This window comes from Heterocephalus glaber, unplaced genomic scaffold (genome assembly GCF_053883595.1).
Source record: "Heterocephalus glaber isolate CG9 unplaced genomic scaffold, H.glaber_assembly_v1.0 deba00001600, whole genome shotgun sequence".
Lineage (NCBI taxonomy): Eukaryota > Metazoa > Chordata > Mammalia > Rodentia > Bathyergidae > Heterocephalus > Heterocephalus glaber.
This window is the reverse complement of record NW_028258372.1, coordinates 17971198-17985697: the sequence shown is the minus strand read 5'-3', so window position 1 is coordinate 17985697 and position 14500 is coordinate 17971198. Positions and strand designations below refer to the sequence as shown.

Sequence of the window (14500 nt, the reverse complement as noted above, 5' to 3'; positions counted from 1 at the left end):
TGTGCAGTGAGAAGGCAGAGGTCTGGAGGAGGGGCTAAAGACATGGAATTCTCCTTATTGCTCTGGGCCTGCAGAAGGCTCATGTGAGCGACGCTGGGAAACCTATGGGGAAGCCCCCTTGGAGGTAGAACTCCATCCCAACACCAGACCCTGTCACCTGTTACTTGAAGCTGGTAAGGAAGGCATGCATGGTGGCCCAGTGCTCATGCAAGGGGTTGTGAAAGCACTTCCAAGTTCTTTCTCTCTGTCCCCTCTCTCCCCCAAATGGCTATTACCTTATTTTCACCTTCCAAGTCTGTGGAGGCCTGGTATCTGGGTCCCTCTTCTGTGTATGAGAGGAAAGCAGTCATTAAAGATGATGGGGAAGTGCCAGACAGCTCCTTCTTCAGAGTAGTCTCTAGGTCTTGAGTAGTTTCTACCCCACCTTCCTTGAACTCATGAATTTGAGCTAAAAACACATACACACAGGTATCCAAAAATGTGGATGGAGCGGACTGGCTGCTGCTTAGGAGTGGGTGGTTCTATTTACTGAGATGAGGAAGCCTGGGGGAGAAGCAGGTTTTTGGAGAGACGTGATTTGGGATGATGCTTGGCCCAGAGTAGAAACTCACTCTTTATGCAATGAAAGAATGAATGAAATGTGGGCAGGCACAGGCTGTGGGAATCACACAGTGTGCATCAGGGCACAGCAAGGTGGAGGAAGGTGCTGCGAACATCCACCATGAGCTGAGACCCAGGCTCTGGTTGTCACGTGTCCTGAAGTGTTACAGCTCCTGAGAGTGACCTGGGGGGGGGGGCGGTGCTGTGCCAGGTGTGCCCACCAGACCATTGGACTGCAGTGCCACAAAGTGCAAATGTGGCTGCCATGGAGAAACAGAGAAGAGCACCATAATAAAGTGCCTGAGTGTTAACCCTAGTTCTGTTGGTAACATACTCTGTGGCCTTGGAGAGAACCAGTCAGGATCTCAGAACTTTGGCTTCCCCATCATTGTAATGGGAAGGATGCTACTTGCCCTTTCTTTTGCTCCAAGGCTATGGTGGGGTGTACATGAAGTCACATTCACATAGCTTGGAGTAAGTGAATACTTTTGTGTGACTTTGGGTATGAATGTGAATTTGGATCTTTCCATATGTGAGTAAAGAGGTAAAGGGGAGCCTGGTCTATGTGAGTTAGAGGTTGGCTTCTCCTTTGCCTTGTGTGTGTGTGTGTGTGTGTGTGTGTGTGTGTGTGTACCCATATTTGTGTGTGTGTGGGGGAGAGAATTTTTCCACGTAGTTATATTCTTACAGATGAGTTTCTGGAAAGCTGATATTTGCCTTGTTGAGAATCTAGATGGTTTGATGTAGTTTTCCTTGTGGATATGCATGCTGCTTGTCTAGAGCACATGCTTTCATTTCTGCACACTACCTCCAAAATGATGTCTGCATCATTGGGCACTTATGTGCACACCTGTGGTAGTGCCTCTCCTAGATACCCAGAGAGAGAAACATCTAGGCCAGCTGATTCTGCTCCTTCAGCCCTACTCCTCTACCAGACTTCTCTCTAGATGTGCAAGATGTGGCGTTGGGCTGTGTTAGTTTGCCCAGCACACTTTGCATTAGTGGGTGTCAGTTTTCTCAGGGAAGGGGCAGCATTTGCCTGCTCGTAGGTATATCAAGGCCCACTGGGGTAGACTGAATCCCCCAGCCCAGAGACTAGAGCAGGTACACTCTGAGAGTACCTAGGGGCATTGTCCTCTACCTTAGGGTTGGCACTGTGCTCATAGTCGCACTCTGCCACATGCCCTGTCCACTTTCACAAGTGATGCCTGCCCTGATCACTCTAAATTTCCATTAAACTGTGTTTAAAAGGATGCAGTGTGGGGAAGAATTAATTCTCTGTGCAAGGCTGAGAAAGTCAATAGTGTGCTTTCTCCAGTTGAAAAGGATGAATCTTTAAAACTTCTGATCCGGGTATTATGTGGCGCAAATGCAAGGGGGACTGCTCACATCCTAGACAACATGGATAGCCACCCTGCCTTTGGCCGTGGGCTGTTTAGTAGTCTCACTGATATGCATGGCACAGCATTTAGTCCCTGCATGCTTTCTGAGACTGAGTTGGGATCTGCCATAGGAGTGACAATTTGGGGTGTCACATCTATGTGAATGTCCTTTGTAACCCTAGAAATGATTGAGGAAGGAGAGAGCCACTTTTTATCAGTTTTCAGAATAGGTCTGTGAAGGAAGATGAGGTGGCAGTGTGAGTGCCAGTAGGGCCTAGTGTCTGAGCATCTGAAGTTGTATCCTGTATAGAATGGTATATCCTTTGTGTGTCTGCATGTGTGCTTCAAAAACAAGATCCATGTATTTGCGTTGCCAAGGTCTCAGAATTCCCATCTCCACTGGAGAGGTGAAAGGTGGGAGTCTACAGAGGGCAAACAGGCACTTGGAGAACCTGTGGCCATGCAGAGGACTCTGTTCTCCCTCTGGAAATCTGCTGGTGATTTGGGGGCTCGAGGTTCCTAGAGACTGGGGTGAACTGAACCTGTTCGTTTTTCTTTCCCAGAAGAGACAGAAGGAGAAGACACCACATGTCGATGTGGGAGCCACGCAGCAGCCACCTGTATGTGTGTACCGGTTTGCGTGTTTGTGAGTGGCTCTGTCTGGGCTTGGGGACAATGTGTCTTTGTCCTTGATATGGACAAAGTGGCACTGGGTGTGATGCCAGCGTGTGCCTTGGTGTGTGTGTGTGTGTGTTTCACACACATGGTCCGTGAACGTGCCTCTTCCAACATGTGCTTATATCAGTGCGTGTCTAAGGTACGTTACCATGTGTGTTGCTCCCTCTTCTGTTTGGCCTGTGAGTGGCATGTGTTGGTATTGGTGATTAGTGTTGGTGAGTGTTTTTTTCATGTAGGTGGCTGTGTACAGCTCTGTGTGGGCCTTTTGAGGCTGTGTGTGGGTATATGTGAGTGTCCCCTTGACAGCTGGTAGTGTGGACCCACAGGCACATGAGGGAAGGAGTGGTGTCTGCCCTCCGGCCTGGTGGGCCCACTCCTTTGCTCCTCTGTACCTGTCATGTTCCTGTATTCCTGCTGCCATGAATACTAATCTAGGCCCCTGGGCCTCAGTGCTCAGCAGTGGTTTTGGATATGAGCTAATAGTGGTCAACGCAATATTGTCTTCTGTGGGTTTTGTTAGCTATTGAAGAAGAGACCCATGACCCCCTTACTTTGGGGGGATAATGCCAAAATTTTTAACACATGAGTGTTTGCCACTGTTCTCACCCTTATTGATATCAAATCATGGAATGACACAGCCCTTGCAATCCCAGGCTACAATCTTAGAGCAAAAAGAGAGTAATATGGTAGTGGTTAGGGGTGCGCCTTGAATCAGGGTCATTGGTGGGAACAGAGTGGGCTCTGGCTGGTGCCCTGAATCAAAGGAGTACAGGGAAACGAAAGCCTGGTAAGTCTTTGTACACCTGCTCTCACAGCCCCTGGGGACATGGGACTCAGTCCTAGGGCTCATCTCTACCCAAACTCTTGGCCACTGGAGAGCAAGGATTGGAGTGAAAAGTACCCTGGACTGGCCAGGGAGGCACTGGTCCATCAACTGACTCATGCGTGACCACTCTGCTCCCTGCATCTTTCTGTGCTTCCTGTCTCAAATCCCGGGTTCTCCCATTTCCTCCCCCACCATGTCCCCCCACCCGACTCGTGCACCCTATGGCTGCCCTCCCTGGCCTGTGGCTGTTGGTGCTAACAGGGCCTCACCCTTTCACCTTTGCCAGGAGGGAGCGGAGGCGCCGGCACCACATGTCAGTGTGGGAGCAGCGCACCAGCCAGCTGAGGAGGCACATGCAGATGTCCAGCCAGGAGGCCCTCAACAAAGAGGAGGCCCCACCGATGAACCCCCTCAACCCCCTCAACCCTCTGAGCCCCCTCAACCCACTCAATGCCCACCCCAGCCTCTACCGGAGGTCCAGGCCCATTGAGGGCCTGGCCCTAGGCTTGGGCCTGGAAAAGTGTGAGGAAGAACGCATCAGTCGGGGGGGATCCCTCAAAGGGGACGGAGGGGACCTGACCGGTGCCCTGGACAACCAGAGGAGCCCCTTGTCCCTAGGCAAACGAGAGCCACCGTGGCTGGCCAGGCCTTGTCATGGGAACTGTGACCCCACCCAGCAGGAGGCTGGGGGAGGAGAGACTGTGGTGACCTTTGAGGATCGGGCCAGGCACAGGCAGAGCCAGAGGCGCAGCCGGCACCGTCGCGTCAGGACCGAAGGCAAAGAGTCTGCGTCGGCCTCCCGGAGCAGGTCTGCCAGCCAGGAGAGGAGTCTGGATGAAGTGGGGGCCCCTGAAGGGGAGAAGGACCATGAGTTCCGGGGCAGCCATGGTGGCAAGGAGCCAACGATCCATGAAGAAGAACAATCCCAGGACTTGAGGAGGTAAATAAGTCTCAGGGGTGTCCTGGAGGCACATAGCACAGGCCGGTGTTAGGAATTCTTCAGGAAGCTCCCACAATCTCATTTTCCCCTTTTATAAAATAAAGATGATGCTAAAACATCCTTTAAATTGTATGAATAAATGTAACAGTGGGATTTGTCCCCCTGAAAATGAGGTTCTGTCTTCAAAAACATCTCTGTTGGAAGTGGGGCGAGGGTGCATAGATGGGAATAAAGCTGTGGACATGGCCCACAGGTCCCAGCACCTCTCCGCCTCTGAGCCCTGACTGTGTCCTCCTCTCTCTTCTCAGGACCAATAGTCTGATGGAGCCCAGAGGCTCTGGGCTTGCAGGAGCCCTTGATGAGCCAGACACACCCCTGGTCCTGCCCCAGCCTGAGCTGGAAGTGGGGAAGGACACAGTGCTGGCAGAGCAGGAGCCAGAGGGCAGCAGTGAGCAAGCCCTCCTGGGGGATGTACAGCTGGATGTGGGCCGAGGCATCAGTCAGAGTGAGCCCGACCTGTCCTGCATCACGGCCAGCACCGACAAAGCCGCCACGGAGAGCACCAGCGTCACCGTCGCCATCCCTGAAGTGGGCCCCTTGGTGGATTCGACAGTGGTGCACAGTGAGCGCAGTCCCTGTCCCCTCACCAATTCATCCTGCGTGGAGCTGGGGACAGGCGGCTCAGGTCCTTCCAGTAAATCCACAGGGAACTTCCTATTGGCAGCTCTACAGAACTGTCGACTAGTAAAACAATGGCAGTTTTCACCTGCAAAAATAAGCTAGCGTTTTCTCAATCGTAGATTTTGCCTAGACAGTTTCCTTAAGCTGTGGTCCTGTGATCACTCTAGAGTCTACAGAGTGACCACATGTGACTTTGTACCCAGGTGTGCATTCAGCTATTTGACTTCTCTGTGACCTCCTAGTGCTCTGCTGTCCCAGCAAGTAAGGGACCCTTGCTGGGGAGGACCTCAGCAGGAGGGTCTTCCTGGGCCTGGCTCTGCTCGGTCAGTGGCCTCTGCAAAACCTCTGCATCTCTCAAGGCCTCAGTTTGTCATTTCCAAAGTGAGAGAGTCGAACTAGAGCATCCCTGAGGCCTTTCTCTGTACTAACATTTTATTATTCTATTACTCTTATCAACTCTTTTTCTCCTAGGAGCTTTTTAGCCACATTTTCTCTCCATCAGAGTTTCCTCAGGCAACCAATGTTAATCTATGAAACTTTAAAGGGAAAAAACAAAGAAGAACATTTATACTACCCCAACCTGCCCCAGTACCCATTCCTGCATTAATCCAAATCCCTTCCCTGCCCTGACCATCCCCCATGCCTGTATTATTCCCACACCCCATGCCTGCATTGGTCCCACACCCTGTGGCTGCCTTAGTCCTATGTCCCATCGCTGCCCTCAGCCTACACTTTCTCCCAGCATTAATAACCAATCTGTCCCTGCCCCTGCTCCCTGTCCCTGAATTCACCTCATCTGTTGCCCTTAATTGAATTAAGGATTGTTGCACTGAATTGTGACCATAGGGTTCCTTTTTTGCTTGTTTTCTTTCCACTTTTTCTGCATTTTCTTTCACATGACAGCCCTCTCTCCTAGTTGCCCTTACTTCCACTGCCCTATTTTCCTTCCTTCACATTCTCCACAGTCAAAAATGCCATTTCTGTTTTAGAAAATGAAATCGCCCATGTCCAGTGCTTACTGGAGTTGACTTGGGTGTGTCTCAGGTTCCCAGACTCACAGCTTCTTTTGGTGTCTGTTTGACTTTATACTTTAATAAATAAGAAATGTTTTGGAACCTCTTTTATGAAAAACAACGTAATACGCCTTGACCATCCCCCTGTTCCCAAAGCTAGTCTAGCCTTGGTCATGGGTGCAAATGTGGGATAGGAAGACTTTTAGATACTTCGTATGATTTACCTTTTAGATGCCCTGTGTGAGCCTGGACCACAGATGCTTCTACATCTGGCTGTAAGGCAGAGGTATTCCCTAAGCAGAGAGCAGGAGGAGTCGACCGGGTCCCTCCCCGCTTTCTGATAGCCTGAGCCTCCTGCCAATGTAACCCACACTGTGACCTGCTTGTGGAAACAGACAGCAGCAGGCTGAGTGCCCCAGCTCACCCTTGGCTCCTTTGTCCTCTGAGTCTGACTCCTTTGTCCTCCCAGTCTGGGAGTGCAGTCACGGGCCCACATTCATATGAATATTACATTTTCATATCTACATCCATCATGGCTAGAAAGGGCACTGCCAAAACGGTAGCTGCAAACAGAATAATGGTTTCTTGAAATCTTCCACTGCAATGGTATTTCATTGCAAGCATATAAGATTTCAAATTGGGAGTCCATACTAGCTGTGTGACCTTAGGAAAGGTACTTAGATTCCCTGAACTCAGTTTTTCCATCTGTATAATAGGAATAATAATATATGCCATTCAAGGTGTACTGGTGTGACAATTCAATAAGGAACAAGAATTTATATATACTCCCTAACCTTTGTAAATTTTGCAACAGAAACGGTCATACTATTTGCCAGACTGTAAATGTTCAGCCAGAGAAGGGGAACAGATGATTTCATTTATGTGGCATAAAAGGCTATGCCACACAAAATGTGGGCAAGGGTAAGGATCAGGGCTTAATTTACTGTAATGTATAAAATACCCTCAGTGCTTGCATGGTTCTAAAGAGCATCCCTGTGGTCCTTTCACCTCCTCTCTGTGCTATAATCAACTATAAATGAAGAGTATCATGCATGTAGCCACGTTGCTGAAGATTTGAACTTGTTCCTTCTGCAGTTAGCAATAAGACTGATGGAGAAGCCAGTCCCTTGAAGGAGGCAGAGATCAAAGAGGAGGAGAACGAAGTAGAGAAGAAGAAGCAGAAAAAGGAGAAGCGAGAGACAGGCAAAGCCATGGTGCCTCACAGCTCCATGTTCATCTTCAGCACCACCAACCCGTAAGACACCCTCCTGTCACTCCTTTGTGGTGCTAGGGGAGTCAACCAGGGTTTGAGCTAGGATTGGGTCATGGGAGGAGGAAGAATGGGAGCCTAGTCCTCTTCCTGAGCCTTCCCCGTACTGGCAGAAGATGCCAGACATGGAAGCATCTGGGGCCCAACAGGTAAGATGGGCCATTAAATTAAAGAACTTCTGAATGCTATGCCCACTCTAGAGTGAAACTGAAGACAGAATATATGAGAAATGTGAGGAAAGGGCCCTTCACCCATTGTTTGGTCAGTAGGTAGCATCAGAGAGGAGGGAAGTCTACTTGAGGATGTCACCAGACATTTCAGAAGGGGACAAAGCTGAGACTGTGGGCCCTGCACAGGAGTTTTAATGGTTTGGGTTTAAATTCTGTTCTGCTTATAGGTTTTGAAGTGAGCATGCTCCCCAGAACAGAGGTGGGGGCATGAGGTGGACATGTCAGAGATAAGTCTAGAAGGTTAGGTTCAGGAAAGATGAGATTTGGAAAGAAAAACTGCCTTCTGTTCTGGGAGTGACATGTAGACCAGGCTCTGAGGCTAGGAGGACAAGAAGGCCTTTGGTGGACATGTGGGTAGGTTCACATAGAGCTCTGGGCTGGGGTAGAACTCGGGTTAAAGTTGTCAGTTCATCTGAGGCTGAAACAAGGAATATAGAATATAGGCGCTTCCACCAGAACAGCCTGGGGGCAGGGCATGAAAACCCATTGCTGTTCTCATCGGGAGACTTAGAATCAAAGCCTGTTTCTTGGTTCTTTATAATTTGCTAAGCAGGTCTCAGTTTCCTTCCAGCAGGGGAAAGCACCATGTAGCACCTGAGCTTGTGCAGTCTGAGGCTGGCTGCTCCCATGGCTGGATCATGCTTACAAATAACGTATCTTGGCTTGCGTGCTGCAGCCTTTAGCCAATTTGATTACCTTCCCCCACTGGGGCTGGAAATCATGGGTGGTGCCTAAGAAATTAAACTGCTCTCCCTGGTGGCTTTCTTTGGCGAAGGCCTGGCTGTCTAAAACAGGCTGAAGTGTGGGGGCTGGGAGTTGGAGTGATGAGCATGAGTAGTGCATGGGCCCAGCTTCTCAGGGTTCCACCCTCCCACACACAGGATCCGGAGGGCCTGCCACTACATTGTAAACCTGCGCTACTTTGAGATGTGCATTCTTCTGGTGATCGCAGCCAGCAGCATTGCCCTGGCAGCAGAGGACCCAGTCCTGACCAACTCGGAGCGCAACAAAGTGGGTGCACAGGAGCCATTTTTCAATCTCTGAAGTACCCTGGGACCTACCCTGTGCCTACCCCTCCCCTCCAGCATTAGAGATGAACCAACATGGTGGAAAGGTTGTTGGGGAATGAAGAAGGATGGAGAAATTGGTTTTCCTATTCCTCACAGAGAAGTACGGACCATTTCCAGAGTAGGTCCCATATCCCCCAACCACAGCTTGTGCCTTTCTGCTGCTGCTGTGAGCCTTGCACTGAACCAGCTAGGACTTTGAGGGCTCTGCAGAGACCGCAGGACGCAGGATTTGACACAGGGTTGTGGGTAATGTGTGTGAAACTGTGGAGCTACAGCTCTACCACAGGGAGCTGAGCCATCTGCTGGGACATCTCTGGGTGTCCCCGTGGTGTATGTAGGGAGATATGATGGCTATGAGAAGGAAAGAACTGACAGAGATTCCAGGTCCCGGGCCAGAACTGGAGTGAGAGTTTTGTGGGGCCATTTGGGCCCAAGAAATTAAGTTCTGGTCAAAGACTGGCCACTGAGCCGTGTGCCCCAGCGGACACTGAGTCACTGAGCCATGTGCCTCTTCTCCATGCATCCACCTCTGAGTCCAGAGGGTGGCTGCAACCCCATGCTTTCATTCTGAGGTGAAATCGGGAGGGAGAGGGGTGGTTGTGCAGGACTACATGTGTTTGTGGACAGAAGTGTACATGTGGCCTGGTGGCCTCACCTGGGTCTCTTCCCCTCTGCTGCATGTATCTTGCAGGTCCTGAGATATTTCGACTATGTTTTCACAGGCGTGTTCACCTTTGAGATGGTTATAAAGGTAAAAGCTTCCAGAGAAAACCTGGGCTCTGGGTTTTGGATGGGTTACCTGTCTGCTTCTTTGGTTTAGGCCCCTCCCTCAATGCTGTCATCTACTAGCTCATGACAGAACCTCAGGAAGATCTGCTGCCCAGTGCACTTCCTGGCTTGAGTCTGGGTGCATGGCAAAGCAAGAATTAGGTAGAGGTGAATCTTTCTGGACCCCATCTAGTCTCAACCACGACTCTCCCCTCCAGCCACCCGAATGCCCCTCAGGTCTATATTGCTCCCGGTCACATCCATCTGAGGTTTTACCCATCTTGCCTATGTGACAAGGTCTGGAGCTCTGGGCCACTAAAGAAAGGAGGACTATGGCAGGGTTCTATGATGGCCAAGAAATCTAGTGGCTTTGAGAAGAGGCCTCAAGCCTCACATTGTCTGGTGAGACCTTGTTGGATCTCCCTTTGCTCTCAGGCCCAGGGTAGGGATGGTGGTGGAGAAGGGGGTAGTGGAGGCATTGCCACAGTGAACCAGAGCTCTGGGCAGGTGTTGTCTGTGCCTTCTTGGCTCATCCATGTCTGTTCACACCCTCGGCCTACAGATGATAGACCAAGGCTTGATCCTGCAGGATGGGTCCTACTTCCGAGACCTCTGGAACATCTTGGACTTTGTGGTGGTGGTTGGTGCATTGGTCGCCTTTGCTCTAGCGTAAGTAGCTCTTTTCTGTTTTTTCCTCCCCTTTCCCTGGAGACGCTGGCTGATCTGAGGCCTCCATAAAAGGAAATGAAACACTTGGAGTGGGGCTGAAGAAGACTGCCCTGGGGATCTGCTTGCCAGTTGCCCTCAGCAGAGCTCCTCAGGGCTTTTCAGCTTCAATCCATGTGCCTTAAATGATGGGATGAGGAAGCAGAAGAAGGGAGTAATAGCAGGAAGAAGTTAGAGGCCTTGGGAGATCTTTCCTGGAGATGGGTAAACATGGCAGGTGCTCAGGGTATAGGCAGTACCTACATGCACCCAGGGACAAGACTCAGGGACATCTGAGGCGCCCTTTCATTTCTTGAGTCTGTCAAATGAACAGTTTAAAGGAAAGAAGCATGTGGAGAGTAGGGCAAAGTTGGGGATCCCAGAATCCCGAGCATGGAGAGGTTCTCTGCTTATAGGCAGGGGTGATTGAGAACTAGTCTAGGGTCATAAAAGCCAACTTTCCAGACCTTTCCTGACAACACACTTAAGAAAATGGTCTTAAATCATTTAGGCCACTCAACCACATTTATTATATTTGGGAGAATTTTTTTCCCTATGCACTGATCTAGCTGAAGCCAGTTTTTGATGAAGCCATAGTTTGATGTTCCCTGTGGAACTAGGCCAAGGTAAGGGGCTCTCCTAGCCCTGGGGAGGATATAGAGGTGCTATTAGAGCCTCTTTGCTAACCCAGTAAGGCAGGATGCATGACAGCCTTCTGGGCTCTGTCTCTACCCAGAGCAGCTGCCGTCTCTTCCGAGTGGCACTATGGAATAGCCTGAGCCTTCCTTCCAGCCTCTTTGAGTACAAGTGAGGGGCCTTGCCAACTAGGCAGGACCGGCTACACTTTCCTTCTGATGAAGTGAAAGAAAACACCTGGACACCGATTTCACTGAGGGCAGCTCTGTGTATCCTAGCGGAAAAAGAGGTGGGGTAAGAGCTAAAAAGAAATGCTTCTTCAGTGGCCCAGGGCAAGGTTGCTCTGCCCATAGGAGAAGTGAGAGTTCTCCAGTTATGCTGAGTCCAAGATCTCCCTGGAAGCGGATTGTGTCCATTGCTGCCATAGCCATGAGAAACTCTGAAGAGATCCCACTGGGGTGACTGTGCCTCTGAAATAGGTGGCAATCAAAATAGCTCTAGTGTGCCTCATTCCCATGTGGACTAGCCCCTTAATCTCATTAAAATCATATGCAACCACCTTTGCCCTCAACAAACTTGGAAACTTTCTATCAGACATCACTAAACTGTTCCCAAAGAAATTTCACAAAAGCACACGTGTTACTCATATACCCAGATTCTGTATGGGTTCTCACCATGACAGAAATTCTGGACCTACCAAAAAGACTTCCAGCTCCTCCTCCTCCTTGGGGAAGTTGCCTTAACATGTTTCTGCCAGCTTGAACCACCAGTGGTATATGCATTGACTGTCCCAATGGGCTGCTTGTACCATTGGTACAAATGGGCCTAATCACTTTTATTGGTCTTTTTATTAATAAAATTAGTTTTAAAAACTGCCCAATGGGACAGTCATGCATGTACCACAGTGGTTCAAGCCGCCCAGCAATGAGACATACAAATTACAGCCCTGTCATGACCATGTTAAACCCTGCCTTTGTCCTAAGGAAGCCCACCTTTTTTTGGTGAGAGATAAATTATAACCCTTGGGTTTTTAAAAGGTCAAGTTTCCTTCTCATTCTATCAGTTCATTTGTATACATTATTTACCATATTGTTCTCTCTTATTTTGACTCAGCAAGATAGTTTGTCTTTGGTGAATGAAAAGAGAACAGCATCTAGGAAAGGACTCACCAGATCTTTAGGAAGAATAGATCTCACTGTGGTAATAGGACAGATGACAGGAAAGGTATGGGCATGAGACCAGGCAGAGAATAGTTTGAACCCCAGCCTCTATCTGTTCCAGCTTTGTGTCCTTGAGCCTTATAGCCAAGTATTAATCCTTCTAACCTCAGTTTCTTATCTCTAAAATGAAGACAAAAGAAAGCATATAAAATGCTTAGTACAGGGCCTGGCAGTGTGAGTGATTGATGAATATTAATTCCTTGCATAATTCTTCTAATTTTCCCATACCATCTCACGAAATGTGAAGCTTAGAGTAAAGTATGTATTGGTGCATAATGTATGCAAATAATTGAAAACGACTGCAGGCTTGTCCAAGACTTGGCTGTTTTCCACATACCCACCCTCTACCCATACTTGTGTGGGCAGTGTCCAGGCAGGTATGTTGGTGCTGGTATGGGCAGGTGGTGCATCTAGAGGAAGCCTCCTCTTGCCTGCCCTGTGTCCACAGTCCAGCTGTCTTTCCTCAGACTCAGTAGCAACGATGTGCTGTAGGGTTGTCATCTGTCTTGTTCTTTCTTTGTGCTCTTTGAAACATGGTAGTAGTGGCCTTGGTGCTGGTGGTGGGGGAAGCCTTAACAGCCCTGAAGCAAAAGTCTCTCTGTTGATCCTCAAACCAGGTACAGTGCAGGGTACCTCCAGAAATCCCCTGGCTTGGGGCTCCATGCTTTCGTGATGGATTAAGAGTTATGATCCATCACTTGCTATTAATGATGTCACCACTTAAACTCTCTTCCTCTCTCTCTGAAATGTAAATGGTACTCGCTCATCCTTCTCCATACACTGTCTTTTGTCATTGTCTTTCCAAGCTTGCCATGCCCATTCATTTTCCCTTCTCTACTCATAGAGCAGGCACCCAGTATTCCCTCCTCTGGTCTTTGTCACATTTGCTGAGGTATGGTGATGCTTTCTCCCATTCCTAACTCTGCTCTTTCGCTTTCCTCATCAGGGTATCAGGGGATTCAGCTCTCCTAACATGTTAGTGGGGTTAGCAGAAGTCCCACCTGCCAGCACAGCGAGGCCATGGTCTGGGAAGAAAATGAAATAGCCACTGAGCCCAGGTCCCCCTTGGTCAGAGGCTCAGGCCAGCAGGAAACCAAATGTTGGTTTGTCTGCAGGCTTCTCCGGTGTCTTTCTCCTTTGGGTTTAACGTTCATTGTCATTCTGTAGATTAGTCCTTCTGATGGTCCACCATTCAGATAACCTTACTCCTGCCCTATTCTCTTTCTCTCCTCCTTGGAATTGAACCTCATCCCACTGAGGTTTCTGCAAAGGCCATTGCTCAGTGGATTTGAGCAGCTGATGATGGTTGGCATAATAGTATCATTATGTGGCTCCTCAGAAATCAGAGGTGACTTGGCATCCCCTCCACCACTAGCAACCAGGACCTTCTCAGAACCCAACCCAACTCACAAGGGCATTGCCCGTCACCACAGGGAAAGAAAGGTCTCTGGCTGAATTCTTCAAGAAAGCTGAACTGTTTCCTAGTTCTGCTACTGCAGAGATCTGTGCCTGCCATCTTGCATGTTTCCTACAAGTGTATATGTTGAGTATATAGTGGCTGTGGAGAAATCTCTGTTCTCTTTGGCTGCATGCATCAAGGAAAGGGATTATTTATAATGTAAACCGGACAAATTCCATTTGAGAATTTGATTGATTTTGAAGAGTTGGGAAAGGGGATTATGTTATCAGTGTGGGCATACCAGGGGATAAGAAAATCAATGGAAGGATATGCTGCAATTTTTCTATTCTTTCTTATCCACTTTTACATTCTAAGCATTTATAAGAACACCCAGGTCTCCTATGCCCAGCATCTCTGTAGGGAGGTGAGCAGGGTTTTGGCTGGGGTTGATTACACTGCCCTCAAAACATCCCACTTTCTGGGCCATATGGAGACACAGAGTGTTTGCCAACTATGAATGTCCTGAGCTGTGCCTTTTCTTCTGAGGTTTCAAGAAGATTCTGGTGAATGACTAGATCTATGAAACCTTTGTCTTTTATCTTTTTCTTTTTGCAAAAGGGAAATTCTTCTATGTGATAGTTCTTTCCTATTTTAAGGACGAGAAACTGGTCCTTTTCTCAGTTTTCTTACACCCTATTGCCATTGCTTCTGCTTCCTGACCTGCTGGACAGGAAGTAGAGATGGCCTTGGCATTTCTGGGTACCTGCATATCAGACACATTGTCTCACTGCCAGGGGACCCTCAGAGTCAGCTGCCTGTAGGGAAGCCACGTGACCACTATGCAGCTTGCATTTGTGAATCTCACAGAATCTTGCAAGGTGAAAATGATGATGTCTGTTCCCTCAAGCTTCACTCCTTCCAGTTTATACAGGGACTTTTTGGCCTATATAGCAGAGAGGAGGGACGGCATCTCAGAGGGAGGCCCAGAGGGTGTATGTGTGATACTAGCACTCCACCCGGGAGCCCTGCCCTCTCCATTTTCACTTTTCTTCAAGTTACTTGAACAGCTCACCTCGTCCAGG

At 49.0% G+C, this 14500-nt stretch overlaps 1 protein-coding gene across 9 annotated transcripts in view; it reads left to right on the top strand.

The window, feature by feature from the left end:
* Window positions 1-14500, top strand: part of Cacna1e (calcium voltage-gated channel subunit alpha1 E) — a 485327-nt gene that overhangs the window by 412704 nt on the left and 58123 nt on the right. For 6 of the 9 annotated variants that reach the window (XM_087194394.1, XM_087194390.1, XM_087194396.1 and 3 more), the window contains 7 exons: window positions 2546-2602; window positions 3773-4426; window positions 4735-5048; window positions 7216-7375; window positions 8502-8631; window positions 9382-9441; window positions 10021-10127. In XM_087194394.1, coding sequence (XP_087050520.1) covers window positions 2546-2602; window positions 3773-4426; window positions 4735-5048; window positions 7216-7375; window positions 8502-8631; window positions 9382-9441; window positions 10021-10127 — 1482 coding nt within the window. The remainder of the gene's footprint in view (window positions 1-2545; window positions 2603-3772; window positions 4427-4734; window positions 5049-7215; window positions 7376-8501; window positions 8632-9381; window positions 9442-10020; window positions 10128-14500) is intronic. The other 3 variants (XM_087194393.1, XM_087194398.1, XM_087194397.1) reach the window with 1 other exon arrangement.